The sequence below is a fragment of the Oncorhynchus tshawytscha genome, linkage group LG33 (assembly GCF_018296145.1).
Source record: "Oncorhynchus tshawytscha isolate Ot180627B linkage group LG33, Otsh_v2.0, whole genome shotgun sequence".
In the NCBI taxonomy this organism is placed as follows: domain Eukaryota; kingdom Metazoa; phylum Chordata; class Actinopteri; order Salmoniformes; family Salmonidae; genus Oncorhynchus; species Oncorhynchus tshawytscha.
In genome coordinates, this window is record NC_056461.1 from 44,448,225 (window position 1) to 44,468,768 (window position 20,544).

The window sequence follows — 20,544 nt, forward strand, 5'->3', positions numbered from 1 at the left end:
TTCTACAATCAAGTTGCAGAAACATTTCAAGGATGATCAAATGGAAGCAAGGATGCACCTGAGCTCAATTTACAGTATCATAGCAACGGGTCTGAATACTTATGTAAATGTGATTTCAGTTTATTATTTTTAATACATTTGCCAAAGAATTCTAAAAAACGGCTTTTGTTTTGTCATTATGGGATATTGTGTGTAGACGGCATCCCCAGCCGCGCCCTCAGAGCATGTGCAGACCAGCTGGCCGGTGTGTTTACGGACATATTCAATCAATCCCTATACCAGTCTGCTGTTCCCACATGCTTCAAGAGGGCCACCATTGTTCCTGTTCCCAAGAAAGCTAAGGTAACTGAGCTAAACGACTACCGCCCCGTAGCACTCACATCCGTCATCATGAAGTGCTTTGAGAGACTAGTCAAGGACCATATCACCTCCACCCTACCTGACACCCTAGACCCACTCCAATTTGCTTACCGCCCAAATAGGTCCACAGACGATGCAATCTCAACCACACTGCACACTGCCCTAACCCATCTGGACAAGAGGAATACCTATGTGAGAATGCTGTTCATCGACTACAGCTCGGCATTCAACACCATAGTACCCTCCAAGCTCGTCATCAAGCTCGAGACCCTGGGTCTCGACCCCGCCCTGTGCAACTGGGTACTGGACTTCCTGACGGGCCGCCCGCAGGTGGTGAGGGTAGGCAACAACATCTCCTCCCGCTGATCCTCAACACTGGGGCCCCACAAGGGTGCGTTCTGAGCCCTCTCCTGTACTCCCTGTTCACCCACGACTGCGTGGCCACGCACGCCTCCAACTCAATCATCAAGTTTGCGGACGACACAACAGTGGTAGGCTTGATTACCAACAACGACGAGACGGCCTACAGGGAGGAGGTGAGGGCCCTCGGAGTGTGGTGTCAGGAAAATAACCTCACACTCAACGTCAACAAAACTAAGGAGATGATTGTGGACTTCAGGAAACAGCAGAGGGAACACCCCCTATCCACATCGATGGAACAGTAGTGGAGAGGGTAGCAAGTTTTAAGTTCCTCGGCATACACATCACAGACAAACTGAATTGGTCCACTCACACAGACAGCATCGTGAAGAAGGCGCAGCAGCGCCTCTTCAACCTCAGGAGGCTGAAGAAATTCGGCTTGTCACCAAAAGCACTCACAAACTTCTACAGATGCACAATCGAGAGCATCCTGGCGGGCTGTATCACCGCCTGGTACGGCAACTGCTCCGCCCTCAACCGTAAGCCTCTCCAGAGGGTAGTGAGGTCTGCACAACGCATCACCGGGGGCAAACTACCTGCCCTCCAGGACACCTACACCACCCGATGTTACAGGAAGGCCATAAAGATCATCAAGGACATCAACCACCCGAGCCACTGCCTGTTCACCCCGCTATCATCCAGAAGGCAAGGTCAGTACAGGTGCATCAAAGCTGGGACCGAGAGACTGAAAAACAGCTTCTATCTCAAGGCCATCAGAGTGTTAAACAGCCACCACTAACATTGAGTGGCTGCTGCCAACACACTGACAATGACACTGACTCAACTCCAGCCACTTTAATAATGGGAATTGATGGGAAATGATGTAAATATATAAACAATGCTACCTTATATAATGTTACTTACCCTACATTATTCATCTCATATGCATACGTTGATACTGTACTCTATATCATCGACTGCATCCTTATGTAATACATGTATCACTAGCCACTTTAACTATGCCACCTGTACCATCACTCATTCATATATCCTTATGTACATATTCTTTATCCCCTTACACTGTGTATAAGACAGTAGTTTTGGAATTGTTAGTTAGATTACTTGTTGGTTATTACTGCATTGTCGGAACTAGAAGCACAAGCATTTCGCTACACTCGCATTAACATCTGCTAACCATGTGTATGTGACAAATAAAATTTGATTTGATTTGATTTGATGAGGGAAAACAATAATGTAATCCATTTTAGAATAGGTCTGTAAGGTAAACAAAATATAGAAAAAGTCAAGGGGTCTGAATACTTTCCGAATGCACTGTAAAGTCTAGTGAATGTGCGTAGGGTCAGTGCAGATTGTCTGGGTAACCATTAATTAACTATTTAGCAGTCTTAATGCTCAGGTATCATTTGCTGGACGGTCTTAGAGGTCCTGGATGGCAGGGAGCTCAGTCTCAGTATCTAAGGGGGTGTGAGGCAAATCTCAGCCCAGCGGCTGATGCAGTGTGCTCAGCTGGCAGAGGAAAGCAGGTCACTGGAGGGTTGGGATTCACACACACACAGATACCATGACACACATTCACACACACAGACACCATGACACACACACACACACAGACACCATGACACACACACACAGACACCATGACACACATACATACATACAGACACCATGACACACATACATACATACAGACACCATGACACACATACACACATACAGACACCATGACACACATTTACACATACAGACACCATGACACACATACATACACACATATACACACACAGACACCATGACACACATACATACACACATACACACATACAGACACCATGACACACATTTACACACACACAGACACCATGACACCATGACACACATATACACACACAGACACCATGACACCATGACACACATACACACACACACAGACACCATGACACACATACATACATACAGACACCATGACACACACACACATACAGACACCATGACACACACACACACACACCGGAGTGAAAGGACTGTCAAGCCATAGTTCCCATAACGCACCACTGGTTCCATGATGAGGACAGATTTCATGCTCTGACTACGCTGACACACACGCTATGACACATACACACACACACTACGACACACACACGGTATGACACACACACACACACGCTATGACACACATACACACACACACGGTATGACACACACACGCCATGACACACACACACACGCTATGACACACATACACACACACGCTATGACACACATACACACACACGCTATGACACACATACACACACACGGTATGACACACACAAACACAGACACCATGACACACACACACACAGACACCATGACACACACACAGACACTATGACACACACACAGACACACATGACACACACACACACACACATGACACACATATACACACACTATGACACACACACACACACTATGACACACACACACGCAATGACACATACACAAACAATGACACACACACACGCAATGACGCACACACAAACAATGACACACACACACGCAATGACACACACACACGTAATGACACACACACATGCAATGACACACACACAATGACAAATACACACAATAATGTACGGGTCCAGGATGTGTAATAATGGGTTCTGATGACATGGACGGGACCAGGATGTGTAATAATGGGTTCTGATGACATGGACGGGACCAGGATGTGTAATAATGGGTTCTGATGACATGGACGGGTCCAGGATGTGTAATAATGGGTTCTGATGACATGGACGGGTCCAGGATGTGTAATAATGGGTTCTGAAGACATGGACGGGTCCAGGATGTGTAATAATGGGTTCTGATGACATGGACTGGGACCAGGATGTGTAATAATGGGTTCTGATGACATGGACGGGTCCAGGATGTGTAATAATGGGTTCTGAAGACATGGACGGGTCCAGGATGTGTAATAATGGGTTCTGATGACATGGACGGGCCCAGGATGTGTAATAATGGGTTCTGATGACATGGACGGGTCCAGGATGTGTAATAATGGGTTCTGATGACATGGACGGGTCCAGGATGTGTAATAATGGGTTCTGATGACATGGACGGGTCCAGGATGTGTAATAATGGGTTCTGATGACATGGACGGGTCCAGGATGTGTAATAATGGGTTCTGATGACATGGACGGGTCCAGGATGTGTAATAATGGGTTCTGATGACATGGACGGGTCCAGGATGTGTAATAATGGGTTCTGATGACATGGACGGGTCCAGGATGTGTAATAATGGGTTCTGATGACATGGACGGGTCTAGGATGTGTAATAATGGGTTCTGATGACAAGGACGGGTCCAGGATGTGTAATAATGGGTTCTGATGACATGGACGGGTCCAGAATGTGTAATAATGGGTTATGATGAAATATAAATCAAGTCAAATTTTATTGGTCACATACACATGGTTAGTCGATGTTATTGGTCACATACACATGGTTAGCAGATGTTATTGGTCACATACACATGGTTAGCAGATGTTAGCGTGAGTGGAGTGACAAACTTGTACGAGTAATATGCTCGGGAGTGGTGGATGGTGTGCTCGCCTTCTGACTCTGACCAGTAGGCCGCTCCGTCTGCCTCTCCTGCGGCGACCGCGTTATTTTGGGTTGGCCTCTGGGATAAGATCCCATGTCCAGGGTGGAGGTCTGAACAAAGGATCCGCTTCGGGAAAGTCGTATTCCTGGTCGTAATGTTGGTAAGTTGACGTTGTGTATATATCCAATAGTTCTGTCTCAGCCTCCAGTATTTATGCTGCAGTAGTTTATGTGTCGGGGGGCTAGGGTCAGTCTGTTATATCTGGAGTACTTCTCCTGTCTTATCCGGTGTCCTGTGTGAATTTAAGTATGCTCTCTCTAATTCTCTTTTTCTATCTTTCTTTCTCTCGGAGGAGGACCTGAGCCCTAGGACCATGCCTCAGGACTACCTGACATGATGTCCCCAGTCCACCTAGCCGTGCTGCTGCTCCAGTTTCAACTGTTCTGCCTGTGATTATTATTATTTGACCATGCTGGTCATTTATGAACATTTGAACATCTTGGCCATGTTCTGTTATAATCTCCACCCGGCACAGCCAGAAGAGGACTGGCCACCCCACATAGCCTGGTTCCTCTCTAGGTTTCTTCCTAGGTTTTGGCCTTTCTAGGGAGTTTTTCCTAGCCACCGTGCTTCTACACCTGCATTGCTTGCTGTTTGGGGTTTTAGGCTGGGTTTCTGTACAGCACTTTGAGATATCAGCTGATGTACGAAGGGCTATATAAATACATTTGATTTGAGTTCTTCCCGGCTGTATGTAATATCACTTGAGATTTTCGGGAGTAACAATGTAAGAAATAATACACAACAAAAACGAAATACTCCACAGTTTCCTGAGGACCTGAAGCGAGGCGACCATCTCTGTCGGCGCCTTCATACCAGGACAGCTCCAGGATGTGTTGAGTACTGGGTCAGTACCACCCCTATAATACTCCCTATAGTACTGGGTCAGTACCACCCCTATAGTACTGGGTCAGTACCACCCCTATAGTACTCCCTATAGTACTGGGTCAGTACCACCCTTATAATACTGGGTCAGTACCACCCCTATAGTACTCCCTATAGTACTGGGTCAGTGCCACCCCTATAGTACTCCCTATAGTACTGGGTCAGTACCACCCCTATAGTACTCCCTATAGTACTGGGTCAGTACCACCCCTATAGTACTCCCTATAGTACTGGGTCAGTACCACCCATATAGTACTGGGTCAGTACCACCCCTATAATACTGGGCCAGTACTACCCCTGTAGTACTGGGTCAGTACTACCCCTATAATACTGGGTCAGTACCACCCCTATAGTACTGGGTCAGTACCATCCCTATAGTACTGGGTTAGTACCACCCCTATAGTACTGGGTCAGTACCACCCCTATAGTACTCCCTATAGTACTGGGTCAGTACTACCCCTATAATACTGGGTCAGTACCACCCCTATAATACTGGGTCAGTACTACCCCTATAATACTGGGTCAGTACTACCCCTATAGTACTGGGTCAGTACCACCCCTATAATACTGGGTCAGTACCACCCCGTGTCACAACACGGTTAAGGTACTGAATGCAGTGACTGGTTTCCAAGGGCTTTTCATGTGCGTAAGGTGTGGTGTGATAGTTTACCACACCATACACACATGGACTACCCTAGACTATGGAATAGTTATTTGACGAAGTTTAGTCTTAGTAAACATCCTGTAGCGCATTGGACAGGAAAGACATCTACAAATATTTCCCTGGTTACTATAGCACAAAGAAAGAAACCTGATGAAACACTGAAAGGGTCAGGAACTGGTTCGTGGTTAGTTGAGACACGAAAGAAAATATGCACAAATTCTATGTTCTCTAATGTTAAGTTGCTGTTTTTTGTTATTTGTAGGGTTTTTATGATTGTTTATATTAATAATAGTATTACTAATAACAGGCTTATAAATCCCCTCAATGAGTCCTCTGACAGTTCTAAGCGATTAAATAGTGAGCTCAGAATCAGCTGCAGTTCCTTTGTTTCTCATTCATTCATCCTTCTATCCCATCCTGATGTTCAGGTTGTCTGGGCCTCTTCTATCCCATCCTGATGTTCAGGTTGTCTGGGCCTCTTCTATCCCATCCTGATGTTCAGGTTGTCTGGGCCTCTTCTATCCCATCCTGATGTTCAGGTTGTCTGGGCCTCTTCTATCCCATCCTGATGTTCAGGTTGTCTGGGCCTCTTCTATCCCATCCTGATGTTCAGGTTGTCTGGGCCTCTTCTATCCCATCCTGATGTTCAGGTTGTCTGGGCCTCTTCTATCCCATCCTGATGTTCAGGTTGTCTGGGCCTCTTCTATCCCATCCTGATGTTCAGGTTGACTGGGCCTCTTCTATCCCATCCTGATGTTCAGGTTGTCTGGGCCTCTTCTATCCCATCCTGATGTTCAGGTTGACTGGGCCTCTTCTATCCCATCCTGATGTTCAGGATGTCTGGGCCTCTTCTATCCCATCCTGATGTTCAGATTGTCTGGGCCTCTTCTATTCTCATCTACCAGCAGGTTTCTAGAAGTCATTATGTCTCACAGCCTCTCCATGAAAATAGTAGGTTTCTAGAAGTCATCATTATGTCTCACAGCCTCTCCATGACAACAGTAGGTATCCAGAGGTCATCATTATGTCTCACAGCCTCTCCATGACAACAGTAGGTATCCAGAAGTCATCGTGTCTCACAGCCTCTCCATGACGACACTGCAGGCATCATCACTCAGTCTGTCTCCTCTTCCTGAGTGCCTGTCTGTTAGTGATATCATCCCTTTATAGCCTGAGTGCCTGTCTGTTTTTATTCATCCTGCCTGAGTGCCAGTCTGTTTGTGCCTTATTACTCAGTTTCATGTTTGGCTTGACAATTCCATAAGAAGTTGGCAGGAGAGCAGAAACCGACTGACCCCCAGGCCTCTTAACTTAATTACTTCCTGAACAGGTTTGGGACAGACGGACCCCCAGGCCTCTTTAATTACTTCCTGAACAACAGGTTTGGGACAGACTGACTCCCAGGCCCCTTAATAAATTAATTACTTCCCGAACAACAGGTTTGGGACAGACTGGCCACCAGGATACCTCTTAAATGTGACATTATATAGGAACAACACAATAGACCATATACACTTAAATAAAAATATATAGGATCAACACTATATATCATATACACTTAAATAAAAATATATAGGATCAACACTATATATCATATACACTTAAATACAACATTATATAGGATCAACACCATGTATCAAATAGACTTAAATACAACAGTATAAACACCATATATAATATACACATACAGTACCAGTCAAAAGTTTATTTTAACTATGCTCTACATTGTAAAAAAGTGAAGACAAAACAATGAAATAACATATGTAAGCAAAAAATATATTTTACAATCTTTGCTGCCTTGATGACAGCTTTGCACACTCTTGGCATTCTCTCAACCAGCTTCACCTGGAATGCTTTTTCAATTGTCTTGAAGGAGTTCCAGTGTATGCTGAACACTTGTTGGCTGCTTTTCCTTCACTCTGCGATATAACTCATCCCAAACCATCTCAATTGGGTTGAGGTCGGGTGATTGTGGAGGCCAGCTCATCTCAAAGCTGCAGGCTAAGGTTAAATCTAGACTGTTTCCTCCACCGAAATCGCTCCCCTTCTACCACAGGTGCCAAACTAACCCTGATTTCAATGACCATCCTACCCATGCTAGATTAAAGAGACATGTGGCTAGATGTTCTTTATCATTTGGCCATCAGTGTTGTCTTAAGTCTCTATGTAGTGTCCTTGTGACACGTTTTGTCCTATATTTATTTTTAAACCCAGCCCGCATCCCCGCAGGAGGCCATCATTGTAAATATGAATTTGTTTTTAACCGACTTGCTTAGTTAAATAAAAAAAGGATCTAACGCAGCACTCCATCACTCTCCTTCTTGGTCAAATAGCCCCTACACAGCCTGGAGGTGTGTTGAGTCACTGTCCTGTTGATAAAAACCTACAGCCCCACTTAACTGAAACCAGATGGGATGGCGTATTGCTGCAGAATGCTGTGGTAGCCATGCTGGTTGTGGGCAAAGCACCCCCACACCATAACACCTCCTCCATGCTTCACGGTGGGAACCACACATGGAGATCTGTTCACAAAGACAGTTGGAACAGCAGACTCATCAGACCAGACAGATTTCCACCAGTAATGTCCATCTGCTCGTGTTTCTTGGCCCAAGGAAGTCTTATTGGTGACCTTATAGTAGTCGTGTCTTTCCTGCAATTTGGCCACAAAAGACTGATTTAGTCTCCTCTGAACAGTTGACTTTAAGATGCGTCTGTTAATTGAACACTGAAGCATTTACTTTGCAATTTGAGGTGCAGTTAACTAATGCCTTTCTCTGCAGCAGAGGTATCTTCTGTATACCACCCAATCTTGTAACAGAGGCAGCTCGGGGTCTTCCATTCCTGTGACGGTCCTCATGAGCCAGCTTCATCACAGCACTTGAAGAACCTTAAGTTCTTGAAAATGTTCCACATTGACTGACCTTTCACATCTTAAAGTAATGGACTGTTGTTTCTTAGCTTACGTTGGGTCTTTTATCAAATAGGGCTATCTTCGGTGTACCACCCCTACCTTGTAACAACTGATGGCGTTGCGATATATAAACAGCTACATAATATATGAACCCGCCATTTATCTTTGCACTCTTGGCATTCTTTCAACCAGCTTCTTGAGGTAGTAACCCAGAATGCATTTCAATTAGCAGGTGTGCCTTGTTAAACATTAATTTGTGGAATTTCTTTCCTTCTTAATGCATTTGAGCCAATCAGATGTGTTGTGACAAGGTAGGGGCGGTATACAGAAGATAGCCCTACTTAGTAAAAGACCAAGTCCATATTATGGGAGGTGTTGGACCGCAGAGTGAAGGAAAAGCAGCAAACAAGTGCTCAGCATATGTGGGAAGTCCTTCAAGACTGTGGGAAAAGCAGTCCAGGTGAAGAGGCATGATTAACAGCAGCATCATCATCATCATTGGGGCCCCGAGTGGCGCAGTGGTCTAAGGCATTGCATCTCAGTGCAAGAGGCATCACTACCGGGGCGGCAGGGTAGCTTAGTGGTTAGAGCGTTGGACTAGTAACCGGAAGGTTGCAAGTTCAAACCCCTGAGCTGACAAGGTACAAATCTGTCGTTCTGCCCCTGAACAGGCAGTTAACCCACTGTTCCTAGGCTGTCATTGAAAATAAGAATTTGTTCTTAACTGACTTGCCTAGTTAAATAAAGGTAAAATAAAAAAATAAAAACTACAGTCCCTGGTTCGAATCCGGCTGTGATTGTACCAAAGGGCGACTCACAATTGGCCCAGCGTCGTCCGGGTTTGTCTGTCATTGTAAATAATAATTTGTTCTTAACAAACAGACAGTTAAATAAAGGAATTTAAATAGTGGCGTCACGTGATATTTAAATACCACAGAGTACATTAAACCTCCCTTTCTTTCAACATTAACCTCTAAACAAAATAACCAGTGTTAGCATGTTTGGTGAGGAGGAGCAACTGAGTGTGACTGTCAGTGAGAACCAACCAATAACAGACAAGACGAGGGCATTGCGTTTTTATAAACATTTATTCCTCTGTACATCTCCCCGGCAGCCGTTTAGATGATGCCAATCTGAAACACAAAACATGATAGGTTTTAGACAGGCATCGTAGGATTGTTATAACGTCGTCATAGGGCATTTATAAAGCGTCACAGAGCAGGTGGTCTCTGGCATCAGTGGTTCCTTTGAGTCTGTCATTATTCATCAGAAATTATATCATGCATCATCTGCCCAGAGCCTCTATTGCAGTCCGATTGGACACCACACCTTGTCTCCAACGCTATTGGCTGACAGTGAACATGCGTCAGTCCTCATGAGAGGAGTCTTGTAGACTACTGCGACGCAGAGACGTTTCTGTCACAATGGTGCTACACTCTAGAGCTCACCTTGTTGGCGACATCCAACGCATCGTAATCTGGAGCCAGGCGCACGTATGCCTTCTTCTCACCGTCAGGCCTGGGGGAGAGAGTGGAGGAGAGGGAGGGGAGTGAGGGGTGGAGGAGAGGGAGGGGAGTGAGGGGTGGAGGAGAGGGAGGGGAGTGAGGGGGGTGGAGAGAGGGAGAGGGAGTGAGGGGTGGAGGAGAGGAGAGGGAGGGGTGGAGGAGAGGGAGGGGTGGAGGAGAGAGGGGGACAAGGAGATGAGGATATTATTATGACCTCATGTGTTCCACCAGTCAGTGGGGAAAACAATGGAATAGACTGTAACCATTAACCAAGACCTTCTACTGTAACCATTAACTAAGACCTTCTACTGTAATACACTATAACCATTAACTAAGACCTTCTACTGTAACCATTAACTAAGACCTTCTACTGTAACCTTTAACTAAGACCTTCTACTGTAACCATTAACTAAGACCTTCTACTGTAACCATTAACCAAGACCTTCTACTGTAATACACTATAACCATTAACCAAGACCTACTGTAATAGACTGTAACCCATTAACTAAGACCAGACCTTCTAATGTAACCATTAACTAAGACCTTCTACTGTAACCATTAACTAAGACCTTCTACTGTAATACACTATAACCATTAACCAAGACCTACTGTAATAGACTGTAACCCATTAACTAAGACCAGACCTTCTAATGTAGTAGGTGACCAGGTCAGACCAGCAGCCAGGATAGTACCCAGTGACTAATAGTTAGATGTTAGTACCTTCAGGCTAGTAATAGACTAATAGGGGTTAGTTCAATAATATCAGGATTATATTTGTATGTACCTGATCAATGCGTCTAGTAGTTCGGATTAGAGGTGTAGGGGTCGTGTCATACCTGATGAGCGTGTTGACCTTGGCCACGTCGATGTCGTAGAGCTTCTTGACGGCGTGCTTGATCTGATGCTTGTTGGCCTTGACGTCTACGATGAAGACGAGGGTGTTGTTGTCCTCGATCTTCTTCATTGCCGACTCTGTCGTCAGAGGGAACTTAATGATGGCATAGTGGTCCAACCTGGGGAGGGAGAAGGACGGGGGAATAGGAGATCACGTTCAGCGTGCACCTAACGCTGCGACCCAACCCCACTATATTTGAACCCCATTTAAACAAAGACCGGTATGTTGCTCTAAGGTGCATCAGTGGTTTATAAGGATGGAATCATGGGATATCATACTTTGATCGCTGTTACCATCATTTGCACCCTGAGCAGAGAAACTAACCCGGACTAAACCCTAAAATATCATTCTTAGAGTTTGTATGACTTACTTATTCCTGCGAGGGGCACTCTTCCGGGGGTACTTGGGTTGTCTGCGGAGGCGCAGGGTTTTGGGGCGGCGGAAGGTTGGGGAGGTTCTAATCTTCTTCTTCCTCTGGCTGTGGACTCCTTTCAGAACAGCCTTCTTGGCCTTCAGGGCCTTCACCTTGGCCTCAGTCTTGGCAGGGACAGCTACACAGGAGAGAGAACGTTCCAACTTGGTTAAGAACAGCTACAGGAGATACGTTAGAGAGGGTTTAGAAACTAAAGCAGATTAGTTTAACATCCTAAAATCAGAACACTGTTGAACATCTGACCCATCCATATATCAAAAAAATAATTAGCAAGGCATTGCAGTAAACAACCAATTAGCCTTTACATGTCCAGTGTGCTCTAAATACCTGCAGCCGACAATTTTTGTTTTCTTGGGCGACCTCAGAAAGACATATCTGGGATTGCAAACTCCTTCTGAAATGAAGACATCACCTGAACTATAGTACACTTCTCAAAAAGGTTGGGGTCAATGTGATACATGGTAGGATTTACCAACTTCTCTCATTTAGTGGGTCAAGACAAATATATTACCAGAATACTTGTACCTTTCTCAAACCTTTCCTTTTCCTACGCCCAACGTTGTTTTAATGTGTGTGTAACGGGCACCCACCCTTTACTGATGCTAGAGTCATCACCTTAGCAATTAATCATGTATTTTCTAGCATCAATGTGAAAGTCCTTGTTTTGTTTTTTTGTTAATAATTGAAATGAATCCTGGGTGAGTGTTCACGGGTTGGAGAGGGAAGGGTTCTGACAGATGTGCTCCCATGTAGCCTGCTGTTTTGTGTTGGTGGAATAAGGGGGCATTGTGTGTCATAATTAGCTTATTTTTTACAATTTAACAAAAAGCGAATAAATACTGTAAACAAAAAAATGTATGTTAGCATTCCTTGCAATTTGATGCATACCTTCAATAAGTTTAAAGTATGTACAACGCAGAACACACCAACGTAAAGGTATTTGGAAATGAATGTACTTCTGGTTACTAAAACGCAATGTGAACGAGGCGTTACTACAGGCCATGCTGTCAAGACCCAACTAAACAACGTGACGAATAAAAATTACATCCACCACATACGGACTGCAATCACTCACGTAAGCTCAAACTTAAGAATTTGAGAAATGGTAATTAATACGCGGAATGAAATAACTACAAATGTTTCAGCGAACTGACTAGCAGAGCCACATTGGATGGAAACATGGTCGGTGGCCACTTCCTACATTTCGCGACATTTGGACACATAAAATAACTACAACTCGTCTGTGACTTTCAACGATCGTAAAGAACATATACACATGTATAAACATCATGTGTAGCTCTTCATATTAAGTGAATTTACGCAAAAACAATGTAGGGATTCACAGACCTTCCTTCTTCGCCTTCGGTGCCATGATGGGAAAGGACGAGCGCTCGGGGTTTCCGCAGCTGTAACACAGGGGCGAGACAGCGGCACTCATATCTCGCGAGACTGGCGAACAGCATCATGGTACTTGTCAGAATATATATTACAATATTACAGTCCAAACCTTAGCTGTGTACTAATACCCATACTAATATACTGTATAATACATACTAAAATTAATTTATAGTAACTGAACGGTATCCTTTCAGTTGAGCGTACTAGCGCTTCGCCTGTCTACCGGAAGTGGATGCTGTTGCTACGCAACTTCTTGGTAGCTTGTTACACATTACTAGCTTAGACATCTGCGTTCGTAAATTCACTCTGGCTATCGACTTCCGATTTCCAAAGCGCAGTATAACGTTAACTGACAAATTTACTAACGCTCAGTTAAATTGTTGCCAGTGTAACCGGCTAGCTAGTTAGCGGGTGCGGCTAATACAGTTTCAAATCAAATTTTATTTGTCACATACACATGGTTAGCAGATGTTAATGCGAGTGTAGCGAAATGCTTGGTGACGTCACTCGGTGACGTCACTTGATCTGAGACCTTGCAGTAGTTGTGGTCAAGGACCACGGCTTTTGTGGAGCGGTGGGTAACGATTCTTCGTGGGAGGCAGTTGTTGATGTGTGCAGAGGTTCCCTGGGGTGAGGAGAGGGACTGAAGCAATACTGTTACACTCACTGCCATTGGACTCTAGAGAAGTGGAAATGCGTTCTCTGGAGTGATGAATCACCCTTCACCATCTGGCAGTCCAACAGACAAATCTGGGTTTGGCGCATACCAGGAGAACGCCACCTGCCTGAATGCATAATGCAAACTGTAAAGTTTGTAGGAGGAGGAATAATGGTCTGGGGCTGTTTTTCATGGTTTGGGCCCCTTAGTTCTAATGAAGGGAAATCTTAACACTACAGCATACAATGACATTCTAGACGATTCTGTGCTTCCAACTTTGTGGCAACAGTTTGGGAAGGCCCTTTCCTGTTTCAGCATAACAATGCCCCCGTGCACAAAGCGAGGTCCGTACAGAAATGGTTTGTCGAGATCAGTGTGGAAGAACTTGACTGGCCTGCACAGGGTTCGATTGTTGGACCTTATGTATTCCTAATCTATATCAATGACCTTGCTGCTGTGTCTTATACCATACTTCCCATTATCTTTGCTGATGATACCAATCTGATTTTAGCACACAATTTTGATTCACTAATTAATGAAGCCAACTCAAGCATGGACACATTTTCTAAATGTTTCCAGATAAAGATGATTTGTTTAAAATGTAAAAAAAAATAGATATTTTATTGTTTTCACTAGTAAGAATAAGAAATATTATCCTCCAAAAATTAAGGAGACAGAATCTCAATTGGTGGGAATGAAATGGAACTAGTCACATCCACTAGATTCCTCTGAGATCTAATTGATGAAAAGTTATCCTGGAAAGATCCTATTCAATTTGTCTGCATTAAAGTGATAAAACCTGTTGGTATCATCAGACAGATGAGTGGTTTGGTTCATCAGGCTTGCTTCCTATCTCTATACTAGAGCTTCATTTACATGTATTTCATTTACTGTAATATTGTCTGGCCATATGCCCCCTACCTACACAAATTACTCATCATACAAAATAAATTTGCAAGACTGCACCTTAAGAAACTCTATCTTGTCTATTTACAATATTAATGTACGCCAATTATGCACTTTCATCTACAAATGCTCATACCTCCCAGACAGTTTACCTAAACCCTTCAATGGATTATTCCAGGTTAATTCTGAAATCCATCTATATAACACAAGACACTGTGATAACCTTCACCCTCCCTACTGCCTCACAGTCAAATCTCCATCCTATACAGCGGTACCATACTCTGGAATTCTTATCTTCACATTTGCCAAAACAATATCAATACCCTCAGTAACTTCAAGTGAAGACCGGAGGTCAGCCTGATGAACCAAACTACTCAGTAATCTCCATGAAGACTGGAGGTCAGCCTGATGAACCAAACTACTCAGTAATCTCCATGAAGACCGAGGTCAGCCCGATGAACCAAACTACTCAGTAATCTCCTCCATGAAGACAGCCCGATGAACCAAACTACTCAGTAATCTCCTCCATGAAGACAGCCTGATGAACCAAACTACTCAGTAATCTCCTCCATGAAGACAGCCTGATGAACCAAACTACTCAGTAATCTCCTCCATGAAGACAGCCTGATGAACCAAACTACTCAGTAATCTCCTCCATGAAGACAGCCTGATGAACCAAACTACTCAGTAATCTCCTCCATGAAGACAGCCTGATGAACCAAACTACTCAGTAATCTCCTCCATGAAGACAGCCTGATGAACCAAACTACTCAGTAATCTCCTCCATGAAGAGCCAGCCAGTAATCTCCTCCATGAAGACAGCCTGATGAACCAAACTACTCAGTAATCTCCTCCATGAAGACAGCCTGATGAACCAAACTACTCAGTGAAGACAGCCTGATGAACCAAACTACTCAGTAATCTCCTCCATGAAGACAGCCTGATGAACCAAACTACTCAGTAATCTCCTCCATGAAGACAGCCTGATGAACCAAACTACTCAGTCAGTAATCTCCTCCATGAAGACAGCCTGATGAACCAAACTACTCAGTAATCTCCTCCATGAAGACAGCCTGATGAACCAAACTACTCAGTAATCTCCTCCATGAAGACAGCCTGATGAACCAAACTACTCAGTAATCTCCTCCATGAAGACAGCCTGATGAACCAAACTACTCAGTAATCTCCTCCATGAAGACAGCCTGATGAACCAAACTACTCAGTAATCTCTCCATGAAGACAGCCTGATGAACCAAACTACTCAGTAATCTCCTCCATGAAGACAGCCTGATGAACCAAACTACTCAGTAATCTCCTCCATGAAGACAGCCTGATGAACCAAACTACTCAGTAATCTCCTCCATGAAGACAGCCTGATGAACCAAACTACTCAGTAATCTCCTCCATGAAGACAGCCTGATGAACCAAACTACTCAGTAATCTCCTCCATGAAGACAGCCTGATGAACCAAACTACTCAGTAATCTCCTCCATGAAGACAGCCTGATGAACCAAACTACTCAGTAATCTCCTCCATGAAGACAGCCTGATGAACCAAACTACTCAGTAATCTCCTCCATGAAGACTGGAGGTCAGCATGATGAACCAAACTACTCAGTAATCTCCTCCATGAAGACTGGAGGTCAGCATGATGAACCAAACTACTCAGTAATCTCCTCCATGAAGACTGGAGGTCAGCATGATGAACCAAACAACTCAGTAATCTCCTCTATGAAGACTGGAGGTCAGACTGGAGGTCAGCTCTTCCATAAAGGCCAGATTTGTGCAATATACGACTGATTGTTGTCCTATGGACAGAGTCTCCCACCTCAGCTGGTGGGACGGCCAGGTCTTGGTAGATTTGCAGTGGTCTGATACTCCTTCCATTTCAATATTATCGCTTGCACAGTGCTCCTTGGGATGTTTAAAGCTTGGGAAATCTTTTTGTATCCAAATCCGGCTTTAAACTTCTTCACAACAGTATCTCGGACCTGCCTGGTGTGTTCCTTGTTCTTCATGATGCTCTCTGCGCTTTTAACGGACCTCTGAGACTATCACAGTGCAGGTGCATTTATAAGGAGACTTGATTACACACAGGTGGATTGTATTTATCATCATTAGTCATTTAGGTCAACATTGGATCATTCAGAGATTCTCACTGAACTTCTGGAGAGAGTTTGCTGCACTGAAAGTAAAGGGGCTGAATAATTTTGCACGCCCAATTTTTCAGTTTTTGAATTGTTAAAAAAGTTTGAAATATACAATAAATGTCGTTCCACTTCATGATTGTGTCCCACTTGTTGTTGATTCTTCACAAAAAAATACAGTTTTATATCTTTATGTTTGAAGCCTGAAATGTGGCAAAAGGTTGCAAAGTTCAAGGGGGCCGAATACTTTCGCAAGGCACTGTATCATATCAGACCTATCTGACACATCATATCAGACACATCATATCAGACCTGAAATATAATATCAGACCTCTGACATATCATATCAGACCTATCAGACACATCATATCAGACCTATCAGACACATCATATCAGACCTATCAGACACATCATATCAGACCTGAAATATCATATCAGACATCATATCAGACCAGACATATCATATAAAACATATCATATCAGACCTATCAGATCAGACATATCATATCAAACATATCATATCTGACATAAATCAGACATATCATAGCATACATATCATATCAGACCCATCTGACATATCATATCAGACCTATCTGACATATCATATCAGACCTATCTGACATATCATATCAGACATATCATATCAAACATAATATCAGACATATCATATTAGACATATCAGATATCATATATCAGACATTTCATATTAGACATATCAGATATCATATTAGACATATCATATCAGACATATTAGACATATATCAGATATATCATATCAAACATATCATATTAGACATATCATATCAGACATATTAGACATATCAGATATATCATATCAGACATATCATATTAGACATATCATATCAGCTTGACTGTGTCAAAGGCAGCTATGAGTTTCAAGGCATGTTTGTATTTAACAAACCTTACTGATTGCACACAAGTACCAAGCTCTCTTTTAAAAATCTATAATAAGGGGGTAGTTTAAAAAATATATACATGTGTATAAATAATTTGGCTAATACAAGTAAATTATTTTATTTATTTTTAGTTGAATTTTATCCCTTTTTCTCCCCTCAATCTACACACAATACCCCATAATGAAGGAAAAAACAGGGTTACACATTTTTGCAAATGTATTTAAAAAAATTTAAAACTGAAATATGACATTTACTTAAGTATTCAGACCCTTTAATCAGTACGTTGTTTAACCTCTCTTGGGTAGGGGGCAGTATTTTCACGTCCGGATGAAAAGCTTGCCCAAAGTAAACTGCCTGTTACTCAGGCCCAGAAGCTATGCACATAATTGGCAGATCTGGATAGAAAACACTCTAATTTTTCGAAAACTGTTAAAATATGTATGTGAGTATAACAGAACTGATATGGCAGGCGAAACCCCGAGGACAACCCCCCCCCAAAAAAAATTCAGCCTACCACAATTTTCAATGGCTATCACTTTTATTATAAGGACAAGTCCTCCCAGATTGCAGTCCCTAGGGTTTCCACTAGATGCTTATAATTGGCTCATTCATCCCCCCTCCTCTCCCCTGTAACTATTCCCCAGGTCGTTGCTGCAAATGAGAACGTGTTCTCAGTCAACTTACCTGGTAAAATAACAGATAAATAAAATAATGTTAACAGTCTTTAGAAAGAGTTTCATGCTGGTTTTTTGAAAAATGAGCTGGAAATGGTAGTTTTTCTAGGTGGCTCCCATTTTGGTTGTAGTGTTTCCAAGCGCGTGGAAGAGAGCGCGTTCTTTGGTATTTTTCTCCGGGAAGGCGATAACGATTCTCCGTCTTAAATGTTATCGTTTATTTACATATTAGGGGACCTAAGGTTTGATTATAAACGTTGTTTGACTTGTTTGGAAAAGTTTATTAGTAACGTTTGGGATTCATTTTGTATGCATTTTGATGGAGGGAAACTGGGGAGATTATTGACTGAAGCGCACCGGCTAAACTGAGTTTTTATGGATATAAAGAAGGACATTTGTGATGTAACTGGGACCTTTTGGAGTGCCAACAGAATAAGATCATCAAAGGTAAGGCATTTTTTATATCGCTATTTCTGACTTTCGTGGCGCACCTGCCTGGTTGAAATATGTTTTTCATGTGTTTGTATGGTGAGGTGCTGTCCTCAGATAATCGCATGGTTTGCTTTCGCTGTAGAGCCTTTTTGAAATCTGACACCGCGGCTGGATTAACAACAAGTTAAGCTTTATTTTGATGTATTGCACTTGTGATTTTATGAACGTTAAATATTTATCATAATGTCGTTTGAATTTCGCGCTCTGCAATTTCACTGGATGTTGGCCAGCGTGGACACTACCGTCCTACCTGTCCATAAGTAGTGAAGCCCCTTTGGCAGCGATTACAGCCTCCAGTCTTCTTGGGTATGACGCTACAAGCTTGGCACACCTGTATTTGGGGAGTTTCTCCCATTATTCTCTGCAGATCCTCTCAAACTGTCAGGTTGAGCGGGGAGCGTCGCTGCACAGCTATTTTCAGGTTTCTCCAGAGATGTCGATCAGGTTCAAGTCCGGGCTCTGGCTGGGCCACTCAAGGACATTCAGAGTCCTGAATCCACTCCTAAATTGTCTTGGCTGTGTGCTTAGGGTTGTTGTTCTGTTGGAAGGTGAACCTTCGCCCCAGTCTGAGCGCTCTGGAGCAGGATTTCATCAAGGATCTTGCTGTACTTTGCTCCGTTCATCGATGCCTCGATTCTGACTAGTCTCCCAGTCCCTGAAAAACATCCCCACAGCATGATGCTGCCACCGCCATGCTTCACCGTAGGGATGGTGCCAGGTTTCCTCCAGACGTGACATTCAGGCCAAAGGGTTCAACCGTGGTTTCATCAGACCAGAGAATCTTGTTTCTCATGGTCTGAGAGTCCTTTAGGTGTCTTTTGGCAAACTCCAAGCAGGCTGTCATGTGGCAATGGCATCTGTTTGGATGAATGGCATCCTTTTGGCTACTCTACCATAAAAGCTTGAGTGCTGCAGAGACGGTTGTCCTTCTGGAAGGTTCTCCCATCTCCACAGAGGAACTCTGGAGCTCTGTCAGAGTGACCATCGGGTTCTTGGTCAGCTCCCTGACCAAGGCCCTTCTCCCCCGATTGCTCAGTTTGGCCGGGCGGCCACCTCTAGGAAGAGTCTTGGTGGTTCCAAACTTCTTCCATTTAACAATGATGGTGACCACTGTGTTCTTGGGGACCTTCAATGCTGCAGCCATTTTTAGCTACCCTTGCCCAGACAATTCCTTCATCCTCATGGCTTGTTTTTGCTCTGACATGCACTGTCATCTGTGGGACCTGATATAAACAGGTGTGTACCTTTCCAAATCATGTCCAATCAATTGAATTTACCACAGGTGGATTCCAATCAATTTGTAGAAACATCTCAAGGACGATCAATGGAAATAGGATGCACCTGAGCTCAATTTCATAGTCTCATAGTAAAGGGTCTGAACACTGGTTTTTATTAAGGCATCATGTTTTTATTTTTAATACAATTGCTAAGATTTCTAAAAATCTGTTTTTGTTTTGTCATTATGGGGTATTGTGTGTAGATTGCGTCTTGGAAATTATTTTACACAGGGACACTCGAAGTCAATCTTATATGAATCATTGTTTATTGTCAGCGCCCTGGAGAGGTTCTAACCAACTCAATGACCCATAGTACACATGTCAATCAGGAACTCTGATGGGGCAGTCCCAACAGTTGTCTTATAGACGGCTATACACAGACAAGTTATATTTGCATGATT

At 43.5% G+C, this 20,544-nt stretch overlaps 1 protein-coding gene and 2 non-coding genes across 3 annotated transcripts; all 3 read right to left on the bottom strand.

The window, feature by feature from the left end:
• Positions 1–9,911: 9,911 nt before the first annotated feature.
• LOC112231469 (60S ribosomal protein L23a) lies at positions 9,912–13,156 on the bottom strand. The gene is made up of 5 exons (XM_024398221.2): positions 13,023–13,156; positions 11,613–11,793; positions 11,184–11,360; positions 10,291–10,360; positions 9,912–9,975 (listed from the first exon to the last, which is right to left on the bottom strand). Exons 1-5 carry the CDS (start codon positions 13,111–13,113, stop codon positions 9,961–9,963), a joined length of 534 nt encoding a protein of 177 aa, XP_024253989.1. The 5' UTR covers positions 13,114–13,156; the 3' UTR covers positions 9,912–9,960.
• Positions 10,073–10,137, bottom strand: LOC112231512. Its single transcript, XR_002950473.1, has one exon. It is a non-coding gene; the product is annotated as a small nucleolar RNA SNORD42 (small nucleolar RNA).
• On the bottom strand, positions 11,477–11,548 carry LOC112231514. The gene has a single exon (XR_002950474.1). It is a non-coding gene; the product is annotated as a small nucleolar RNA Z17 (small nucleolar RNA).
• Positions 13,157–20,544: the final 7,388 nt, after the last annotated feature.